Below are 23,559 nucleotides of genomic sequence, written 5' to 3' on the forward strand. Positions count from 1 at the left end.
AGAGTCGCTGCAATAAATCAAGGAAATCTGTATCATTCTTTAATCATAGAAGTGTTTTAAAGGTAACTGACTTTTTTATTTAATCTTAGCCATCTAATCAAGTGCCGATTCGGTTTCTACTCGATAGAAAATAAACAAGAAAACAATAAGTAGGACAACAGTGTTTGTGTTGTTACCGTCCCTGCCAGAAGGGGGCGACAAAACACGGCTGCGCTGCATGTTTTAAACAAAAACAGCAAAACGTAGAACAATTTCTTAAATATGCTCTTGCTTGTCGTTGTCTTATGTTATAGTAAGTCATTGTTTAATTTGTCATAGTTGTAAAAACACACAATAAATTATGTTCTGCTCTTTCTACTTCTGGACAGCTGTTGTAAGTATTTTTTATAAATGTCTGACATTATCAGACAAAATCAATAACAGTAGTAATCCTTTGTTCTTACTGTAGATTCAATGGCTGTTCATCTTGCAGACTAATCAACAAAGAGGCTTTTCTCAGTGCATATAATTAGGCAGTGTTAGTGGGATAAACTAGAAACAGAATTCAATTTAATTGCAGTCTCTCTTTTTGCTTCTGTCTTCTGCCAGCAGCCGTTGCTGCAATGGTTTTTTTTTTGTCAATACCAATCAATCATTTTGATCCTCTCCCAGAAACTGTTTAATCAGAAGGATCTTGTTGGAAGTTAGGCAGGAAGGGTGTGGTTTCATTACACTTTTTGACATTGTAAAGAGCCAGAAAGCTTTTGTTCTCGAGAAGAAAATACTTATGAGTTCCCAGCTGATTGGAGGTGAAAATTTTATCCCTCTTTTACCTTTTACAAATTTAATCTGATTGTTTTTGTTTCATATTCCTCTGATGGATTACTTGTTTGTCCAACACTTTATAAATGAGCCTTTCTTCACGTGTCTCTTCTGTCTTCAGTAATAAAAGTTGTAGAAAGAAAGAAGAGCAAAGTTTGGCAAAGACCTGCTGGCGGCCAGTAACGACTCTCCATCTCTTCTTCCTCCTTCCAGTGTTGTTTTTGTCCAGAGTATATCATGTGATTTTATCATCCTTTTTCTCTCTGGCTTTTTCTTTTTTTTTTTTTTTACTGTAGCCATGGCCAGCCCACTGCGTTTCCAGGGTAACAGCTTGTTGCTGTGGAGCAACCTGGAGGCGGTGCCGGCCTCCATCCTCTGGCACATCGAGCTCATGTTCCGCACTCGTCAGTCTAGCGCCACGCTGCTTCACGTGTCGTCTGGTCTACAGCACAACCTCACACTGCAGGTGAGACAAACACTGTGGATCAACACAGAAAAAAAACAACAAACATTCAAACACACCATTTTTTGGCTTCTCCTTCCTCTGCCAACATCATCGAATATGTTAGAACAAAACATACTCAACTATAAATCTCTTTTGCAGATACTCTGCTATATGCCTGTACTGTTGTCTTGTGTTAATAAAAACTGCTGGTGCTTTTTAGTAACCCTTTGCAATGATAATCTGGCAAGGTCAGACTGAAACACATTTTACATTAGTTGACATGCACAGCAGTGCTCGTTCAGAGGAACGCTCTTCAAAGGGCCTCCTTTTTTCCTTCTCCTGAAGGTTCTGCTCTACTGGATTATCCTGACCATATTTCGACGATATTTTATCTTTTAGATCAAGACTAGGTTACCACTAGAAAACAAATTTTGTGCTGCAGCTTCTTAATAAGCAGAGATGATAGAGACAGCCGTCCTCCGGTGGAGTAATAGTTTGGTTTTGTCCCTTTTTTTAAATAGTAAGTGTAACAACTCATACTGAGCACGCTAAAATACAACTATATGACACGTTTTTGTGTGAAAATTGAATTCTTCACTTCACTATTGTCCCATCTCCTACAAATGTGAAAAATCACAACTGTCTCTATCACTTTCACCGTTGTGTGAAAACAAAGCCCCTAAGAACCAATAACTGAAGTCTGAATCACTTATGGCTACCGTTTTAATAATGAAGACATCAGTGTTGCTTCTCTCTCGCCTGAAATGAGCGTAAGATGCTCGTGCAGCAGATCCAGATCTGTTCTCACCTACTTTTCAGTTTGTCCAGTCTAACATCTCTTTGATGTTGCATAACGCTCCAGCAGTCCAACGCTATTAACAGACTATGATGCGTTACAGTTCGAAGTATGAACTTTTGAACCAGATTATGTGGAAACAAAACAAGGGCTCACATACTGTAGCTCCTGTTTTTGTGACCCCTGCTCATGTGATGTAGAGGTGACTGTCTCTTTATCATCCACTGCCCGTGTCCCACCTGCTCTGTCTGCCCTCCCTGTCTCTGCAGCTGCGTGGGGGGAGTGTGCTGATGGGGCTGCACAGGGGGGAGGACTCCACTCTCTCCCGTGTGGAGGAGGTGCTGGTGAACGATGGAGAATGGCATCATTTGCAGCTGGATATTAGCAGTCTGGAAGCAGCGATGAGACACCACAAGGCAGTGCTGTCCTTGGATCATGGACTCTACTTGGTGAGTTCTTAAGTACTCCTCACTTTAAAGGACTTTAAAATACATTCTTGGAGTTTTGCACTTTAAATGTACTGTATTTTTCATTTTCAGGCCAGTATGGAGGTGGATGGGAAGCTGCGCGACTCCAAGCTGAGGACTGTAAGCGTTGGGGGTTTGGCAAGGCCTGATGGGAAGATTCAGCATGGCTTTCGTGGGTGCATACAGGTCTGTGGATCCAAAATATGCCAGCATTTATGCAAAACAAATTGGTGAAAATAAAAAAATAAATGTATTTAAATGAGTAACTCTCCTCAAAGCTTTGGTTTTATCTATGTTTTAAAGGGGACCTATTATGGCATCTAATACCTATTTTAAACAGGCTTTGAATGTCTTTAAGAACAAGCTTTTGATTGTTTTTGCTAAATAAATTAGAAATTCAGCCTCTGAGCCATGTCTTTATCTTCCCCATTCTCTAACCTCATTATCTATGAGGGATTCTGAAAAGAAAGAAAGAAAAAACGTTTTTTTTTCATAATAGGTCCCCTTTAAGATACTTATGACACATAAATGTTTCTACAGAGTTTTGAGTGTTAATCCAGTAAAGTTTATACCAACTCATCTGTGAGTGTGATCATTTCCCTGCAGGGTCTGCGTGTCGGCGGGGCTCTGACTCTGTCTCAGGCAAGGAAGGTGAACGTAGAGCAAGGATGCAATGTGCCAGACCCCTGCAGCTCCAACCCCTGTCCTGCCAACAGCTACTGCAGCGACAACTGGGACAGTTTCTCGTGCACCTGCCTCAGCGGTCAGTTCCAGACTCATCACATCTTGCAGGCCCTGAAGGTTGCAAATGACATCAGAGCACGGCTCATTTTCATCAGCTGTATATCTGCACAGGTTACTACGGGACCAACTGCACTGATGTGTGCTCGCTGAATCCCTGTGAACACGAGTCAGCTTGCACCAGGAAGCCAAGTTCCTCTCGCGGTTACAACTGTGACTGTCCCAGAAGCTACTTCGGCCGATACTGCGAGAAAAAGTATGGTTGTCTCTATTTATGTAAAGCAGCATGTATAACCCATGGTACTGCAGGAAAGCTGAGCTGGTAGTGGATGTCTCTGCAGGACCGACTTGCCATGTCCAAGAGGTTGGTGGGGCCACAAGACCTGCGGGCCCTGCAGCTGTCCAACACACAAAGGTTTTGACTCTGACTGCAACAAGACAAGCGGGGAGTGCCGCTGTAAGGTGAGTGGGAACCATTCACGAATAGAGCTAGGTATCAATTAAAATGTCAAGAATCGATTCGATTCCGATTCTTAAGATTCAGAATCGATTATCACCATTTGATTCGATCCGATCCGATCCGATATTGATTTGGGTTAGTGTTGCCTGGATTATATGATTGTAAAATAACTATTGAAATAATAATTTCACAATAATTATTGTGAAATAACTAAGAAATAAATAACTCAAATAGGCATTTCAATATCCATTTAAAGTGCAAAAAAAGAAAAAAATTGCAACAGCTCAAGCAGTAAACAAATTATTTTAGCTTGTCTGATTTATTCTGTCACCAGACACACAGCTTGCCATGAAGCACCCGGCATTTTTCAGGTATTTCATGACAAACCCTGTCCGATAACAGAGAAACCAAACAAGCTATAGTAAATATAGATAATATGAACTTCATTGACACTAATAATATAACATTTAGAAATTTAAGCTGAAATGTCCAGCATTTTCTCTAAAGAAAAGTTCATTAAGTTCAGGAGTTTTCAAAACTACTGGGACTACTGGGATTAAAGTTCACCAGGCCAAAATGTAATCATGGGAAAAAAAAAAAAAAAAAGTAATAAAAAAAATTATCGATCTTTAGACATACAAATCGATTTTTAGGAATTAATATGAGAATCGATTTAGAATCAGAAAATCGATTTTCTCAACACAGGCCTATTCACGAAACCTAAAAACCCACAGTGGGGCAAAAAGTATTTAGTCAGCCACCAATTGTGTAAGTTTTCCAACTTAAAAAGATGAGAGAGGCCTGTAATTTTCATCATAAGTACACTTCAACTATGAGAGACAGAATGGGGGGAAAGAAATCTCTCTAACCTTTATATTTATCTAACCTGAAGTTTTTGTTGTTGTTTTTTTGCATTTCCAGGTTATATCCAAGTAGTATCTTGCAGCATAATTAATAATAATGAGCAACAATATCATCAATTATCATCCAATCAATAACAGTATTTAAGCATATTCCGTCTTTCTCACTTCGGAAACATACAAAAACACAAATATTTTGATCAAACACCTCAAGTTAACAATATTTTGTTACTCAGGTGGTAATTTGTGCAGATTTGTAAAACTGAAAGAGGCTGACATGAACTTGTCTCTCCCATCCCGTTTCCAGGACAACCACTACCGTCCCCAAGGCAGCGACACCTGCCTACTTTGCGACTGCTACCCTGTTGGCTCTTTCTCCAGAGCCTGTGACAGAGAGAGTGGGCAGTGTCAGTGTAAAGCCGGCGTCATCGGACGTCAGTGCGATCGCTGCGACAACCCGTTTGCTGAGGTCTCTTCCAACGGCTGTGAAGGTCAGAATGGATTCCTGACCGTCAATGAAATGGCCTAATTTTAAATCCCTGCCTTATAATAGATGCATGTACATTATTTTTCTTTAGAGGTATTTTCTTTTTTTTTTCTTCATCATTTTTTTTTCTTTCTCAGTAATCTATGACAGCTGCCCTCAGGCCATCGAGGCAGGAATATGGTGGCCCAGGACTAAGTTTGGTCTTCCCGCGGCCGTCCCCTGTCCCAAGGGAACTCTCGGTACGAGAGCGATTTGGCAGCTTATTAAATCACCACATAATAATGGCACTATACGAAACTTGCCTGGAGCCATCTCTCGGCTGCAGCCCGCACCCCGCTTATCTTGTGATTACTCTCGTCTCCTCCTTCCCAGGCACAGCCATCCGGCACTGTGACGAGCACAAGGGCTGGTTGCCTCCCAACCTCTTCAACTGCACCTCCATCACCTTCACCAAACTGAAAGCGCTGGTAAAAGTTCCTTGTTCATTAGGACGTGGCGATAAACCAGATGTTGTAACAAAAAGCATTTTAGGGCTTTTCAAATGGTAGTTATGGATATATAAGAGGAAACTTTAGGGAACCAACAACATGCATGTCTCAGAAAATTAGAATATTGTGATAAAGTTCTTTATTTTCTGTAATGCAATTAAAAAAACAAAAATGTCATACATTCTGGATTCATTACAAATCAACTGAAATATTGCAGGCCTTTTATTATTTTAATATTGCTGATTATGGCTTACAGTTTAAGATTAAGATTCCCAGAATATTCTAATTTTTTGAGATAGGATATTTGAGTTTTTTTAACCTGTAAGCCATGATCAGCAATATTAAAATAATAAAAGGCTTGCAATATTTCAGTTGATTTGTAATGAATCCAGAATGTATGACATTTTTAGGGCCCGAGCACCTTCAGTGCGAAGGTCCTATTGTATCTGTAGGAATTTTTTTTCTTTCTTTCTTTTTCTTTCTTTTTTCTTTCTTCTGACGAAAGGAGGGCCTTTTTGCCCCCCTAAACGTGCCCAAAAAGTCACCAAATTTTGCTTGCAAGTCAGGCCTGGCGAAAATTTTGATATTTAATGGTTTGCATTAATGGGCGTGGCAAAATGGCTCAACAGCGCCCCCCGGAAAACTTTGTGCCTCAAGCCCCACAATACGGTTTGACGTACATGCACGAAAATCGCTACACACCTGTATCAGTACACAACTTAAAGAAAAGTCTCTTGGCGACATGTCCGAAACCGAACAGGAAGTCAGCCATTTTGAATTAATCGTGTCACTTTGGCGCAATTTATGCCATTCCTTTGGCAGTTAATACGGCCCGAACCGTAACGTGCACCCAGGTGTGTTATACATCAAAATGTTCGTCTCCATCCTTCGACAACGCGCATTACTTTTCTCTTTCAAAAGTGTTACCGTGGCGACGCTAGACGCCAAAAAGCGTGCCCCCCTTCATCTGATTGTTCCATATTTGATAGTTCCCCAAAAGTCACCAAATTTTGCATGCAAGCCAGGCCTGGCGATACATTTGATATTTCATGGTTTGCATTAATGGGCGTGGCCTAACGGCTCAACAGCGCCCCCTAGAATACTTTTCTCTGCCATAACTTTTGAAAGGTTTGACATAAAGAGTCGTGAGTGGTGTCATGGGACTATTGAGTCCTTGACCATAATTGGTGAAAATTAGCCCCGCCCCTTCTTCTGATTGGTTGTCCCTTTTTTCTGCTATATCTTTTGAATGGTTTGACATAGGAAGTCGTGGGTGGTGTCATTTCTGATATGCTTATGGGGGCGGTGGCCGTGAGTGCGAGGGCCCGTTCATCGCTGCTTGCAGCTTTAATTGTTTTTGTAATTGCATTACAGAAAATCTTAATATTCAAATTTTCGGAGACAGTTCTGTATGTAAGCTGCTAAATGTCCGTTTTTTTCCGTCAGTCTGAAAGGTTTTCCCGTAATGCGTCGCTCCTGGACTCTGGGCACGTCCAACAGACAGCAGCCATGTTGGCCAACGCCACCGTACACACGGAGGAGTTTTACGGCAGCGACGTGAAAGTGGCCTACCGACTCACGCAGAGCCTTCTGCAGTACGAGAGCAGCCAGCAGGGCTTCAACCTCACGGCTACGCAGGACGTCCACTTCACCGAGGTGAACGCCCACACGACGCCCACACAGTGTTTAAAACACAGCATGAGACACAGAAGAATTTCTCAGTAACTAAAACTCCTGCCCTGCATGGACATCACAGCCCGTCATGTCGTATCAGCAGGAGTCACATCACACCTCATTTCCCTCTCTGCTGTGACATCCTGTCACTCTGAACTGTCGCTGCTCTCTGACAGAACCTGGTCCGCGTGGGCAGCACCATCCTGTCTCCAGGGACGCGGCCGCACTGGGAGCTGATCCAGCACACGGAGGGCGGCACGGCGGCGCTGCTGCGCCACTTTGAGGAATATGCAAACACGCTGGCGCAGAACATGAGGAAGACCTACCTGAGCCCCTTCACCATCGTCACACCAAACATAGGTGAGCGTCGGACTGATGGTTATGAGTTATAGGAACTATTTTTCTAAACATAAATCTCTACTGCGACCAGAGGTGGGTAGAGTAGCCAAAAATTGTACTCAAGTAAAAGTACTGTTACTTTAGAATAATATGACTCAAGTAGAAGTAAAAAGTAGTCATCCAAATAATTACTTGAGTAAAATTACAAAAGTACTTGGTGAAAAAACTACTCAAGTACTGAGTAACTGTTGAGTAACGTCTGATTTATTTTTTTAACACAACCATTCAAACAGACAAATGTACAAAATAATCATCTTCAGGCAAATTAAATCAATAAAATAAAAAAAATAATTAAAATTAATGAAAAATAGCTTAAATTAAAATAATCTTAAAGTAAATTCAAGTACTTTAATAAATAATAAAATAACTGAATAAAAAAATAAATTAAGCACAAGTAGCACAAAATTTCAAGCCTTTGTATATTTCTTTTTTAACCAGGCAGAACTAGAACAAGCCCATGAACTCATAGAAACTCTGTGTGTGAGTCTGTGTATATGTGACAAAACATGCAAAAACAAACATTTTTCCCAAAGAATCACTCAGTGATGTCATGAGATTGACGCGTACGCGGATAAAAGGGATAAAAGAAAAGTAACAGCTCAACATAGCCTAATGTAGCGGAGTAAGAGTAACAGTTTCTTCTTCACAAATATACTCAAGTAAAAGTAAAAAGTATACTGATTCAAAACTACTCCTAAAAGTACAAAATTTCCCAAAACTTACTCAAGTAAATGTAACGGAGTAAATGTAACTCGTTACTACCCACCTCTGACTGTGACACAAATGAGCCGTAACTGCAGCTCTGAACAAATCCGTCCAGGTGCTGGTCCGAATATAAATGAAAGCATAAGTTGCTGAATGTGTTGTATTCTGCAGTCATTTCTGTGGACCGTCTGAAAAAGCTGAATTTTCCCGGAGCCAAACTCCCGCGGTACCAGTCCCTGAGGGGCCCGCGTCCTGTGGACCAGGAAACGGCCGTCACCCTCCCGGATTCAGTCTTTCAGCTGCCCGTGGACACCAAGGGCCACCGGCACCTCGACGTCTTCCCAGAGTCCTCGCCCAGGAACCGCTCGGCTAGCAGGAAGAGACGCCACCCCGACGACAGCCAGCAGGACGCCATCGCCAGTGTGATCATCTTCCACAGCCTCGCGTCACTGTTACCAGAGAGCTACGATCCAGACAAGAGAAGTCTGCGGTGAGAAGGGTTGATGAAGCTCAAGCTCCTTTTCTACGCTAAATTAAACTGCTGAAGGGTTTAGAAATGGGTTTTGTAAATCCTCATGAACATTCACGTCAAATCCAGATCCACAACCAGAAGGTTCGAGCTCTTTTTCAGTAACTTTCAAATGTTGAAACCTGATTCAAGACGATTTGTGTTATTTACTTAATTTCTGTTTTGTGTGTATCATCAAATACAGTTTTTGAACGTCACATAAAAACTTCAGTTAACTTTGCATTAAAGCCTTCATATACACATATACTTATTACTATCCATATACCGTATTTTCTGGACTATAAGCCGCACCTGCTCTATTTTTTTAAAAATAATTTAAAAAAAGATATACAAGCCGCATCCTCTCGGTTTTAAAAAAAAAAGATATGCAAGCCGCAGATATTTATGTTGTTAGATTAGATATTTCTGTTGTTAGATTAGATATTAACTACATGTACAGAACGATTTTGAACTGTTAATGATGTACATGTTTGTACCTAAATAGATCCTTTCCTAACAGTGTCTTTTAACACGGCAGCAACTTTGCTGATTAAAACGGGACAGAACCAAGAGAATATAACTGGTATTTATTTATCTATTTATCTGTTTGAAATCTGCTTTTACCTACTTTTATCTGCTAAAGAAGAAGTAGTGTATTCTTCTTTGCATTTATTTTGTCTTAGTTTTGATTCTAATTCCGGTTAGAGCGCCCCGAGCGGTGGAAGAAAAATCCAAAGAATAGCCGCACCTTTGTATAAGCTGCATGTTTCAAAACCTATGAAAAAAGTAGCGGCTTATAGTCCAGAAAATACGGTATGTATAACTACATGCATTTCCACATACATATATACACATGTATACAACTATACAAGTCCACTTTCTTCGGACTTGATTTAAAGCTTAGTGCCTTCATGAAGAGGAAACGTAAAATGCACACCAGGTGCAAAACGCAACATTTCAGTCAGACAACTCACACAGTATGTTTGAAACACTTTAATTGTAACACATATTCAAGGTTAATGGTTTATCAGGCTTACACATAAATCCAGGGGTGTAGGACTAAACACTGGGGATGTTTTTTTCTCAGAGTACCAAAGCGTCCGATCATCAACACCCCGGTGGTCAGTATCACGGTCCATGACAACGATGAGCTGCTGCAGCATCCGCTGGACAAACCCATCACTGTGCAGTTCCGCCTGGTCACCACCGAGGAGCGCTCCAAACCCATCTGTGTCTTCTGGAACCACACCATACTGTGAGTTTAAGTTCTCGCCCACACACACAATCAGGCGCTAAGTGAAGTTGGGCTGTCCTCACGTCGTGCTGTGGTCCCTGTGCTGTCGCAGCGCTGGAAACGGGGGCTGGTCGGCGAAGGGCTGCGAGGTGGTTTTCAGGAACAGCACCCACATCAGCTGCCAGTGCTATCACATGACCAGCTTTGCCGTGCTGATGGACGTCTCCAGGAGGGAGGTGAGGGACGCTGAGAGCACAGATATCAGTGTTTCGTAACTTTTCTCTTGCTAATTATGACGTTTGCATCAGAACGGTGAGATCCTGCCCATCAAGATCCTGACGTGGAGCACAGCCGGTGTGACGCTGGGCTTCCTCTTCCTCACCATCATTTTCCTGCTGTGCCTGAGAGCCATGCAGTCCAACAAGACAAGCATAATCAACAACGGCGCTGCCGCTCTCTTCCTCTCTGAGCTCATCTTCATCTTGGGTATCAACCAGGCGGACAACCCGGTAATCCATCAGTGTTTCTGCTCTTCTCTCCTTCTTCTTCCCCTCATATCGTTCCAACTCTGAGTGTTTAAACCTTTCCCCGTGTTTGTCAGTTTCTCTGCACAGTCATCGCCATCCTGCTGCACTTCTTCTACCTCTGCTCTTTCTCCTGGCTCTTCCTGGAGGGGCTGCACGTTTACCGCATGATCAGCGAGGTGCGAGACATCAACTATGGACCCATGAGATTCTACTACCTGATTGGCTGGGGGGTGCCTGCCTTCATCACAGGTGTGGACCCGCATCACATCACCCAAAAACCAGTCAGGGAACATCCCTGATCGAGTCTCTGAAGTGTCATCAGCGAATAAAATCAGAAGCTGGACTCTCAGCTCTGTGAAGACAGCTTTTAGAGACAGAAAACATTTAAAGGGGACCTATTATGGCATCTAATATCTATTTTAAACAGGCCTTGAATGTCTTAAAAACAAGCTTTTGATTGTTTTGGCTAAATAAATTAGAAATTCAGCCTCTGAGCCATGTCTTTATCTTCCCATTCTCTAACCTCATTATCTATGCGGGATTCTGAGTGGGCGGGGCTATGATAATGAGGCACTGTGCTGATTGGCTGCTTGTATGACGCGATACACCGCTACGAAAAAATGGCGGAAGCTCCGGCCGGCGGAGTTAGTTGTGGGCGTGGTTTCACGCATCGGAGGCCAACCTATGTAAATCACATTTTGGTTACGTAACGACGGGAGCAGAATCTGAACGGCTCGTAGATCCACATCACACTGGATGGCCCATCCGGGCGGCTGTACACACACTGTAGAATTTGGTCGCTTTTCTCCTTCTCTGAGTTGGCAGGCTGAGGGGAGACCACTTTATATATGTTAAAGCAAGAAGAAACGTGTTTTTCATAAAAGGTCCCCTTTAAGTATATCGTCTAAGACAAAACAAAAGAAATAAACTTTAATCCAACAAATATGGCAGCAGAAATGAGACAAAAGAAAAAGTTAATTACAGCAATTTTGATTTTGGCTTCATACACCATTGACAAAGTTAAACTTGAGACTTTCAGCTTTAATTTAAAAGATTCACAAAAATATGTTCTTCAGCATTTAAGAATTACAGCAAATGTAAGAAAAATAAGTCAATTTTAAGATAAGATAAGAGCTACTTTATTGATCCTAGGTATGGGAAATTATTGGGCAGCAGCAGCATAACATAGAAGGATTAGACAAGGACAAGCTCAAAATAAAATATAAAAATAGGTATAAAAGTACTATCTAAAATGTCTCTACATCTTTACATCATATATATTTAAATAAGTAAGTTTGCAGCAGAGATTAAGAGCAATTGTGCAAATGTGGCAATGTGCAAAGATCAATAAATAAATGAATTTCTGTACAAGGTTATGGCATGAGGTAGGAAAGATTTCCTGTATCTGTCCGTTGGACAGCGGAGCTGCAACAGTCTGCTGGAGGAGTTGCTCCGCTGTCTGTCCAGTTCTATCCAGAGGTGGTGGGGGGTCCTGGTGGGCCATGATGGAGGACAGTTTCTGTCCGATCACAGAGCAAGTCCTTTCAAGGCCTCAAGAGTATTTGTAAAAGTGTTTATTCAAACTACCAACAGCAGCTGCTTTCATGTCCTGTTCGCCTTGTGGGCTCAGTTTATCTTCAAAAAACATCTTAAGGATTTTATCAACACGACTGAGTACACTTGGGCGATATCATCTATAACATTGCAGCACAAACGCGTCTCTGTGGTGCGACTGTCAGCTTTGTTTTGTGGTTTTTGTCTCCAGGTTTGGCGGTGGGTTTGGACCCCGAGGGCTACGGGAACCCGGACTTCTGTTGGTTGTCCATGTACGACACCCTGATCTGGAGCTTTGCAGGACCCATCGCCATGGTTGTGTCGGTGAGTCCCGGCACGTCTCACACTCCAACCGGTTTAAACTTTTGTCATTACTCATGCATTCAGTAACAGCTCTTAAGTTGTTAGGTACTCTGGATTTTTAATTCATTCACATGCAATGCAATTTAAAAAACAACAAAAAAAAACCTCTTACAGAAACGTGCTAACAATCAGTCATCTTTGCAGCGTTCAGAGGAGTCATGTTCCCCTGTTTTAGTCCTGACCCAGACTTGCTGCGTTGTGTCCACAGATGAACGTCTTCCTGTACATCCTGTCCTCCAGAGCCTCCTGCTCACTGAGACACCACAGCATCGACAAGAAAGAGCCACAAGTGTGAGTCTCCGCCACGTGTCCCTGACCGCCGCATTAGCATTACTGGAAGGTTGTTCTAATTTGTAAGCTTTTAGTTACACTTTAGTAGAAATGGGGGAAAAAAACAGCTAGCCTTACATAAAGGAGGCATTTATGGCATTCCTAGAATATAATATGATTAAACTGCCATCTGATCAAACATTGTCTTGTGTGGGCTCTAAAAATAGCTGGATAATGTGACAGCACTGACAGGAAGTCGAGGCTTGAAACCCCCAAAGCAAGCAAAGAAGAGATTTTGAGTGTGTCGATGAAGTTGTATAACTGCATTTATGTTCTGCATCCTGTTTTATTTCTTTTTGTATCACGTGCTAGGAAAGAGGTTTTTAAATTACAGCTGTAATGAGAGGATTTATAATATCAAAGGGGTTACACCTACAGAGACGTTTTCTGTGAATGCTCGGCCGTTGCTTTGCATCATGGAACGTGAGAGCAGTTCAGTGAACATCATCTTCCGCAGTATTTTCTCTCTGAAATAACACATAACTGTAGACTTGTTTAAATCCTCAGCGTCACCCTGACGACTCTTCCCCAACTCCCCTGTTTCTGTGCTGCAGGTCGGGCCTGAAAACTGCAGGTGGCGTCCTCTTCCTGGTTTCAGTCACATGTTTTCTGGCGCTCCTCTCCGTCAACAGTGACATGATCATCTTCCACTACCTGTTTGCCGGCTTCAGTTGTGTGCAGGTGAGACCTCCACGTCCCTCCGGAGCAGCCTGAACGGCCTTAACCCTGATCCTCGTCAAGCTCACCTTCTTTTTCTTATACAATTTCAGGGTCCTTTTGTTTTCTTCTTCCGAATAATCTTCAATAAAGAAGCGAGGACTGCTATGAAGTACTGCTGTGGGCGCAAGCGTCCTGATCACATGATCAAATCAAAGGTCTGTGATTTCCTCACCACAAACGCTCGGAAACACTTGTCTCAGTGTGATGTTGGATACAGAGCTCAAAAAGAAAAAAAATACTCTTAAATGCATCTGAATAAACAAGTCTCTAAATATAATCATATAGTTTACATGACATAACTTCAAGAGATTTGAGCTTTTATAAAAGTTTAACATGTGTTCATCATCTCAGTCTGTCTGTGAGGAAAATATAAAATCATCCATCAGTTCTTAGCTTTATTAAATTATTCTCGTCCTTCCCTGATCTTGAAATTAAGAATGAACACAACAACACGGTACATATTACACACCATTTATTCAACAATAACAAAGCCAAAACACAGAATAGATGTATGAGAAGCTGCCAGCTCCCTTTTAACAGCAGAAGTTATCGTTTTCTGAGACGTATCGTTCTCTCACTGGGTGCGAATTACACAGTAACAGTGAAGGAAATGAATGCAGCACATGCTGCATTCAAATGATGTTGATGACGTTCATATTAGCAATAATTATATTCATTTATTTTATTAATTTTTGGTTTAAGCATCTCTACGGAGTTTAGTCGGTCACATGATCAAAGAAAGGGATAAAAACTAGTAACTGTTTTTTTATTCCATTTCCAGAGTTGCAATCGTAACACACGGTTGGTGTCGTCTCGTGTTTGGACTAAAGTCTGAATTATGGTTCTGCGTCAAATCGACGCCGTGTGGTTTATCCGACTTTTCCGGTCACAGTGAATCAAAGAGATAAGGACAACTATTGTGCAAAAAAACAAAACAAAAAAAATCACACATACACGAAGAAAAGAGCGCTGAAAGTTCACGACTGCTTCAAACCGGAAACCGGAAATGCGTTGCTACCAAGCGAACCAATCACAGCCCTCTCGGTCTGCGTTTGGTCTGCGTCGCCTCGACGCGTAGTTACAATTTGTGGGAGGTGCACGTCAGCGACGGCGTGGGCTGCGGCGTAGGGTGTGCGACACGGCGCAACCTACGGCGTAGGCACGGCGTAGGCACGGCGTAGGCACGGCGTAGGCACGGCGTAGGCACGGCGTAGGCACGGCGTAGGCACGGCGTAGGCACGGCGTAGGCACGGCGTCGATTTGACGCAGAACCATAATTCAGCCTTTAAGTGTTTTGTCTCAGAGGAGCAGTTCAAACGGCAACTCTACATCACAGGGACAACAAACTGCCTGTAGGCCAGTCGAGCTGTTGTTTTTAATTGTAGATGATTTTTTTCCAACTGTGCTTCCAGGGTTATAAATGCAACACAAACTACATGGATGGCAGGTTGTACCACCTCCCGTTTGGAGACTCCAGCGTGTCTCTGAACGGCACCATGCAGAGCAGCAAGAGCCAGCAGAGCTACGTGCCCTTTGTCCTTCGGTGAGAGTCTCTTCAAAGTACGACTCTTGTGCTGAGTGATCGGCCGCAGCCACAGGAGTAACTGTCAGGTATCTAATCGTTTCAGGGATGATGGGCTGAGTAACAGCCAGGCGCACATCGCTCTGAATGACCACACGTCACTCTTCCACGAGACGAAGGAGCGCTTGGACGGTAGCCTCATCACATTTTACCTGAGATGAACCTCACCTGCATTCATGCTGTCGCCGGACTCACTTTATCCATCTCCATCTCTGCGTAGATCGTGACAGCGACTCGGACAGCGATCTTTCTATGGAGGATGACCAGAGCGGTTCCTACGCGTCCACGCATTCCTCCGACAGCGAGGACGAGGAGGGTCCCCTCGCGCCAGGGGAATGCTGGGAAAACCTGGCGTCTAATGGTGCTAAGAAACCTCAACCGCACGGTAAAGATGCTCATCAGAGGCTGCAGCTGCATCTAGCTTCATAAAGCTTCATGTCAATCAGAAATCTTTTTATTAAACCATGATCAAGTCATAATGACGTTAAAGGGGACCTATTATGGCATCTAATACCTATTTTAAACAGGCCTTGAATGTCTTAAAAACAAGCTTTTGATTGTTTTTTGCTAAATAAATGAGAAATTCAGCCTCTAAACCATGTCTTTATCATCTCATTCTCTAACCTCATTATGGACGGCTCATCCGGGCGGCTGTACAGACACTGCAGAATTTGGTTGCTTTCCTCCTTCTCTTAAGTTGTCAGGCTGAGGGGAGACCACTTTATATATGTTAAAGCAAGAGAAAACTTGTTTTTCATAATAGGTCCCCTTTAAAATTGCTATTAAAAAGCTAGTCAAAAGACTGGGGAGGGGCTACTAAAGTAATTTGGCCCAAACATCATAACCTCTGTTTTCTTTTCATTTAAACTCAAGAAACTTAGGGCCAACCAATTCTTAATGTCTTGGAGACATGAGACATGATACAAAGAGAAAGCATCATTCCTTTTTAGCGACAGATACTTTTGACCTTTATCAGCTTATAGCTAAAAGGATATGCCGTTCTTTCTCAAAATGGACCCTAAAGGAAGCAAGTGCAAAAAAAACAAGAGTGGCCCTCAAATGGAGCCATGTGGAATCCCAAAAGACACCTGAGCTGTGGTATCAGAAGATATTTACATGGAAAATATAATATCATAATAGATCCCCTTTAAATTTGTATCTCTTACGATGTGTATTTTCCAGACAACAGTGTCAGTAAGGCGTACTGGCCAGATTACGCAGCGGTAGTCAGTGAGAGCGAGCTCGCAGGCAGAGCAAACACGGAGACTCCAGAGCCCGTCCTCCTCCGTAACATGCGGGCGTTGTCAGACGAGAGGCCACAGGACTCCGTCACGATGCTGCTACCGGCCCTGCCCCACCTCAACGCCCACCCCCACCGAGGTGAAACTCAGCCCCGAGCAAACGCCGGACGATTCACTGTAGTTTATTTTAGGTTTGGAACATAAACCTCATCTCTTCCTCCTGTTCAGGCATCCTGAAAAAGAAGCAGCTTTCTCCGATAGTAGAGAGGAACGGTCTGCACCACATCCACAACGACGTGTCCGACAGCGCTCCGGGCACAGCGTCCCCGCACGGCTCCTCCTCCAGTGACAACCGAACAGGCCCGGCCAAGCGCGGCCCGCCCGACCAGCTGAACGGCATCGCCCTGAGCATCAAGGCCGGGACCGTGGACGGTGACTCGTCAGGGTCAGAGTAAGTATCAGCCACCTGAAAATCCAGTTTCACGGCAAGAACATTGAGATGAAAAGCCCAAATAAAAGCCTGAGTGTTGGTTCCTGTCCGTCTGTGTCTCCTGTGTTGTATTAGTTAGTCATTCATCGTGTCGTTCAGCTGTCAAACTATAATGTGTTCCTTCCATCCTCGGTGTTTGTTGTCACATTTCCATCTGTTGATTTAAATGTGAAGTCAAATTAAAGACAGCGGTGAAGGAGTTGATTTGCAGCAACCCAGAATAATACAAATAATAGTCGTACAAACGTAACAAAAGCAATGTGAGGGACTAAACCCTGTGGGGTTGATTGCGATCCCTTGTGTTTGCTGCTCGTGGAGTTTTCTGCTTTGATGGACTACGTCGCTTCATTGTGGACATTATGATGTGAGAACGTGCAGAACAATAACCTGAACTCACATCTCTAAACTCTCAACTGTACAGGAAATTTAACACAAAATATGTGCAGACATTTTCTTCTACATGTTTTGTTTTTCTTGTTTGTGATATTTTTTGTTTGTTGTTTTGTAAGTTCTCACATTATGCTGCTTATCTTCGTTACCTTCATATTTGATCCAAATCTATTGTCTAAATGACTTTAAAAAAAAAAATCTAAATTAGCATTTGAATATGTTGACGTATACCTTAACAAGATTAAAAGCTGAACCAGATTGCCCTTTTATGTGGATAGAAAGCTGCTGCTGTTATCCATAAATAACTGTTCACTTTACATAAAAAACTATCAATCTGCAGCGTTTGTCATTAAAAATGAGCAGTAAATGTAAAGTAGAAGAGAAGACGACATCCTGAACTGGAGACACAGACTCACCAACATTATAATTATATATAGATCCTCTTTAAAGTTCCTGCAGTAGCTTGTATTAGTAGTAAAACGATCAAAGTAACTAATTGACCTTTTGTTTTTACACCTTTTCTCTTTCTAAAAACCATAGATTTTTATTCTTTAATTTTATGCCATGAAGCTCTGATCCTCATTCAATAAATCAGGATCACTGTCTTCAGATCGGTGCAGTTTCAGCACCGTCACCCCCACGCAGCCTCCGTGTGTGTGTTTGTGTGTGTGTTTGTGTGTCTGTCTCCGTGGAAGTGTTTCATCACCTCACCAGTTTTATTTTCATTCATTCTTATGTTCTTCTTTGTTGTACCTCAGTCCACCTTGAACCCCCTCCTCCTCCTCCTCCTCCTCCTCCTCCTCACCACATCACCCTGTTTTCCCAGCAGCCACTGCAACACCTCCATGTGACCTGCTCACGGAGGGGTGTGTCTTTGCAGGTCGTAGAGGCTCCGTCCTCTGCAGGGACTGCAAACCAGGAGCAACGGAGTTCACTTTGGAAAGAAAAACTCATGTGGAACAAGAAGGAATTTACACCCTCGTCATCATAATACTCTGATGGAGCGCGTGTGTGTGTGTGTGTGTGTGTGTGTGTGTGCGCGTGTGTGCGTGCGTGTGTGTGAGAGTTCAGTAATCTGTGCCAAACCTGAGGAGTCCCTGGACACTGAGAGAACAAGTCTCCCTTTAAAGAAATTGTTTTGTTTACATACTTGAAGCAATGCACTTTTTTTTTTTATTTACTGCCCAGATTTGTTGTTTATTTTGTTGTTTTTTTGTTTTGTTCTGGAATAGAACTTTGGGACAATAAACACGTCATCGATGCTTTCACGGTGGGTCATTTAGTTGTAGACTTCAGCCATTCAGGGACAGGTTTTCCATGTGGAGCAGTGTTGTGCCGTCTCTCTGGCTGCTGCGTCCGGACCAGTTTTCCAGTTTTCCGGAGGTTCAGACTCAGGTTGTCAAGTTTTGTCACGAGTTCAAACTGTCACAGAGGCACAGGACGGTCAAGATGTCACTCACAGACACCGGGGCTCTGTGTGCGTATTCATGGACTGAATTTGATAACGGACTGTTAGTGGATGCTCCATAAGCTACGTCTCATCACTGAAGTGTTTCAGGGGTCAAATCTGCACCTGCAGAAAAGACTCAAAAGACTTTGTATACTTTGTTTTTTTTGTAAATCACTTGGAGCATTTTTTTTCCACAGATGCTCCCATATTTCATCATTGTTCCTGAGGGTTCATTCGAGTTCAGTGACTAAACATCTGTATTTTATAGATTAGAAAAAGACATTTCTCTTTTGTAAAAAAATAAATAAAAATAAAATAAATAATAATAAGATAAATACATGCAGACATGTGCTGTAATTCTGTGGGAGCTGTAATCATTTCTGCTGTACAGAGTGGCCAGTAAGTGAATCAAGGACTCAGTTTTAAATGTAACGATGAATCGCTCTCGATGTTCGGGAGGAAATATTGTTTATGGATTGCTACTGTCGGTCAGATGGATGTGATGTTCGTTGAAGCCATTTCTAATGTATACATTACACGCCATAAGAATCAATACTACCAAGTCAATCACGGTGTTATAATGCTGGTGTCCGAGCACAGGATTGTCTCTTTTATGCTGTCATTCCTGTTTTTACCAATTAAACTGTTTTCTACCATTTCTGACTGACTTCGGCTCTTTAATCAGTCCTAATACCAGCAAGTATAAAGATGTTGCTTCATGTGTGATGAGAAGTGCTGCCTTTTTATGTCCACATGAATTGATTGTGTTTATATCAGTTGTGTTGCATCAGTAGTCAAGTTTAAGATGCCCTATTATCAGATCAGAATGCTCAAAAGTAACAGGTGTTTTTGTGCATTCTTCAATAGATATTGAAGCTATTGATAGCTTCAATATCTTTTTGAGTTTTGGCATTTGAATCTCAGACGCGGCCCCATGTGGGTTTTCTCTGAAGGGTTCGGCTTCTGCTCACAGCCCAAAAACATTGGGGTTGATTCTAAATTATTCGTGGAGTTGAGTCCGAGTAAGCACTGTTTGTCTCCGTTACTAGTGGTCCATCTAAGGTTAACCCTCTTTACACTTGGTAACAGCTGAGAACCCGCCTCTTATGACCCTGAACAGAATGAAGCTGATCATATACATGTATATAAACAAATGGATGGATACTTAAATCAATTTTCCTTCCTTTCACCCTTTTAATCCAGGGTATCCAAACTTTTTCAAAACAAAATACTTTGGTGATTATCTCTCGTTCTTTAAGAAGGAAAAACCCTTCATTTTCAGAGTCATAGGGCATCTTCCATAGATTTCTTTCTTTAAACTCCATCCATGGGTTTCCAAGTATACTGAAGTCTGGCACCAGTCAGTCAGAGCAGAACTCTCAGATAACGTCAAAGGTTTAGTTTATTTACAGTCATTGTGATGTTGCACAAACCACTCTTTTCTTATTTCATCTTTTCAGGCTTAAAATGCAACATCATTGAAAAAAACAATGTCCTATGGTTAAATCGTACAAAACTATTCTATTCACAGATCTCAAACTGCAGTAACATTTACAGTTTTTCTCTATTGCCAAAACACAAAACCCAGTACTCTAAACCAAATGACCAGTTGCCTAAACACATTTAGTAAAACTACCCCCCTTTTGCCACAACCACAAACACAATTCACCTGTAGACACTGTTCACAAAACCCATCCCCTTTTTCTCAAAACTCTAAACACATTTTACCGTGCTAAAACACATTTTGCATATAACTCTGCTCCAATATGCATTGTGAAGCTCATGTGATGCAAAATGCTACCCACAATCAGCAAAACTTGAACACAATGAACATACCTGGTTTCAATCAGTAAACACAACGACTCATAATTGAAAACACCTATTGCAAATGATGTGACCACACCTATATAAGTCAGTGCAGTTAGCTGAAGGCTCAAAAACAAAAATGGATGATCAAGACAGAAGAAGAGGAGTTCGTGTCAGAGGAGGGAGAGGAGCAGGTCGAGGAGGGAGAGGAGCAGGCCGAGGAGTGGGCCAAAGAGGACAAGAAGCAGTCCAAAGAGGAGCAGGCCAAGGAGGGAGAGGAGAAGGATGTGTGTCTGCCACCCTACTCTCCGTTCCTAAACCCAATAGAGGAGTTCTTCTCATCATGGCGGTGGAAGGTCTATGACCGCCAACCTTACACCAGAGAGAACCTTCTCAGGGCTATGGACCTGGCCTGTGATGATGTGGCTGTGGAGGCGTTCAAAAGCTGGGTGTGGCATGCCAGGGCATTCTTCTCACGTTGTTTGGCTATGGACAATATTGCCTGTGACGTTGATGAGGTCCTGTGGCCCGACCCAGCCCGACGTGATGACGCCCCATGATTTCGGTGTCAACATACAACATACTGTGTCAATTTTCAAAAGTACTGTAATAAAAGAAATCGCACCCTGAACATTGTGTTCTCAATTGTTACTTTACTGTATCTATTGTGTGTAATGGATGCTCTATGGAGTTTACAGTACTCATTTTTGCATTGAGTTGTGATATTACTGCATTTTCTGCATTATGTAACTATTCCCATGAAATGCACAAATCTATAGTTAATGCCCAAAACATATTTGAGAATAAATAAGGGTTGCTCAAATGCATCCTGGCAGTTGTGAAACTGTAAAAAGAACAGTCTCACACTGTGAAAATTGTGTTTTCAATTTTTTTGGTAATGTGGTTAATGATGCTCAGTAGTGTTTACATTTCTGCAAGCCTTGATTGGTATTTTGGTGTCAGAGTTTGCTTTTGAGCATATGAGCAACTGTTTTGGTGTGATGGGTTGGTTTTTGAGCATGTGAGCATCTGTTTTGGTGTGATGGGTTGGTTTTTGAGCATGTGAGCATCTGTTTTGGTGTGATGGGTTGGTTTTTGAGCATATGAGCAACTGTTTTGGTGTGATGGGTTGGTTTTGAAAAGAAACTGTGAGGTTTAGTGTACGTAGCTTTAGAAAAGTGTTTTGTGTTTAGAGTTTTGTGAAAAGTGAGGGCGGTATCGTGAAATGTGTTTAAGCAATAGAGAAAAACTGTAAAAAGGGTTTTTAGTCGACTTCACTTAACATTTTGTGATGTTCTGATTATAACTATTTATGATGGGTTTTATGTAACAAATATTACACCTTCTAATTTGAAGCAATAACAGTTTTGCACTGGATGGATGGATGGATGGATTTTCCTGCATGCAAACTAGTCCTTTGAGATGCAGATTCAGATGATACAAGTTACAATTTCTCACCCACAACAAATCCTCTCAAGTTAAAGTCCACACATTATTTTTGTTGTAACAGATCATTTTTATTTAAAAAAAAGTAGATGTAGACATGTTCAGTTTAAATACAATCTAAAATTAAACATATATATTTGTATTTTTTTTTCATAATACTGGACGTGGACTATTTTTTAAAACAATTTGCATCTAGTAACAGTTTCATGACACAACAAAGTAGCAATTAGCACTGCAACTACAAGAAAAGCTTAGTGTAGAGTCTGTATGATACATGGTAAAACACCCATCTGCACACTCCTGGTCTCCATCAGCTTCATAAATAATGTAAATCCAACCACGGTGAACAAGGACGACGGCGATGACGACGACTTGGACATTGATCCATTGGCCGGCTCAGGTCCATTCTTTTTAAATACAACAAAATAACTTTTCTGATAAGAATCCCACTCAAATACGTGTTAGTTTGTCTGGAGTGTTTTCAGTTTGAGTCTTCCAGGCTGCTGCTTTTCTGCTCTGAGCCGCAGTTGCAGAGCCGATGCATTATGGACTGGAGGCTGGGCTCCACGATGCCGAGCAGGGGCCTCAGGGACGGGTCCCCGTTCCAGCAGGCCTCCATCAGCTGCCAGCATTCCTCGTCAAAACCGGGAAGCCGCTCTGGTCTGGCACCTGAAACGACAGCAGACAACTGAGCCCACATCAAGATGTCTTGTATTAATTAGAGCTCAACTTCTGTGTAGCTCGTGGTTAGTTTATGACAGCTTTTGTTTTACCATTCTGAATCAGAAAAAGTTGGAAGAGGATGTAAAAGTAGAAAAAAAATGAACCATATGTTACTCTAAAATTTGTACTATCATAGAAGAGTAAATGGCTCTTAACAAGGGAACTGATACGGCCCCAAACCATCACCCATCCACCGGAAGTCTTCAAGCTCACAAATGTCAATGCCACCTATACATTTGTGAATGCAGATCCCTGATGAATTGCCTCACAAAGATTTCCAAAAGTGGTCACATTGACTTTTGATAAAGTGCAGCTATTTATGTAGTAATGCCTTAAGGATCAGAGATCATTGCTCCAATGTCCCCCAACCTAATATTGCGCTTTTGCAATTAATGTACTGAAACTCCTCAGTGTAATAATTTTCCATGTATTTTCCATGTAAATATCTAAATACCACAGCTCAGGTGTCTTATGGGATTCCACATGGCTCCATTATGAGAAAGAACGGCATATCCTTTTAGCTATAAGCTGATAAAGTCAAAGTCAAAAGTATCTGTCGCTAAAAAGGAATGATGCTTTCTCTTTTAAGCCCTTTGTATCATGTCTCATGTCTCCAAGACATTAAGAATTGGTTGGCCCTAAGTTTCTTGAGTTTAAATGAAAAGAAAACAGAGGTTATGATGTTTGGGCCAAATTACTCTAGTAGCCCCTCCCCAGTCTGTTGACTAGCTTTTTAGTAGCAATTTTAAAGGGGATCTATTATGAAAAACACGTTTTTTCTTGCTTTAACATATATAAAGTAGAGATGCACCGATCAGGATTTTGAGGGCCGATCACCGATCTCGAAAATCAGTATCGGCCGATCCTGATTT

At 42.0% G+C, this 23,559-nt stretch overlaps 2 protein-coding genes across 5 annotated transcripts in view; one reads left to right on the forward strand and one right to left on the reverse strand.

Annotated features, from left to right (window-relative positions):
* celsr2 (cadherin, EGF LAG seven-pass G-type receptor 2) overlaps window positions 1-19,360 on the forward strand; it is an 84,893-nt gene extending 65,533 nt beyond the window's left edge. Inside the window, exons 9-34 of one of the 4 annotated variants that reach the window (XM_061727066.1) lie at window positions 1,098-1,267; window positions 2,312-2,491; window positions 2,582-2,695; window positions 3,116-3,272; window positions 3,365-3,506; window positions 3,592-3,712; window positions 4,878-5,061; window positions 5,195-5,296; window positions 5,430-5,524; window positions 6,992-7,201; window positions 7,396-7,579; window positions 8,495-8,813; window positions 9,919-10,086; window positions 10,178-10,301; window positions 10,374-10,574; window positions 10,667-10,841; window positions 12,358-12,470; window positions 12,718-12,800; window positions 13,394-13,520; window positions 13,610-13,714; window positions 14,972-15,102; window positions 15,188-15,273; window positions 15,362-15,526; window positions 16,324-16,521; window positions 16,611-16,833; window positions 18,089-19,360. In XM_061727066.1, the coding sequence (XP_061583050.1) occupies window positions 1,098-1,267; window positions 2,312-2,491; window positions 2,582-2,695; window positions 3,116-3,272; window positions 3,365-3,506; window positions 3,592-3,712; window positions 4,878-5,061; window positions 5,195-5,296; window positions 5,430-5,524; window positions 6,992-7,201; window positions 7,396-7,579; window positions 8,495-8,813; window positions 9,919-10,086; window positions 10,178-10,301; window positions 10,374-10,574; window positions 10,667-10,841; window positions 12,358-12,470; window positions 12,718-12,800; window positions 13,394-13,520; window positions 13,610-13,714; window positions 14,972-15,102; window positions 15,188-15,273; window positions 15,362-15,526; window positions 16,324-16,521; window positions 16,611-16,833; window positions 18,089-18,113 (3,902 nt within the window). In that variant the 3' untranslated portion in view covers window positions 18,114-19,360. The other 3 variants (XM_061727069.1, XM_061727067.1, XM_061727065.1) reach the window with 3 other exon arrangements.
* A 2,658-nt stretch (window positions 19,361-22,018) lies between these two features.
* dstyk (dual serine/threonine and tyrosine protein kinase) overlaps window positions 22,019-23,559 on the reverse strand; it is a 30,545-nt gene continuing 29,004 nt past the window's right edge. Inside the window, exon 14 of the mRNA XM_061727064.1 lies at window positions 22,019-22,633. Coding sequence (XP_061583048.1) covers window positions 22,446-22,633 — 188 coding nt within the window. The 3' untranslated portion in view covers window positions 22,019-22,445. The remainder of the gene's footprint in view (window positions 22,634-23,559) is intronic.

This window comes from Cololabis saira, chromosome 8 (genome assembly GCF_033807715.1).
Source record: "Cololabis saira isolate AMF1-May2022 chromosome 8, fColSai1.1, whole genome shotgun sequence".
Classification (NCBI taxonomy): domain Eukaryota; kingdom Metazoa; phylum Chordata; class Actinopteri; order Beloniformes; family Belonidae; genus Cololabis; species Cololabis saira.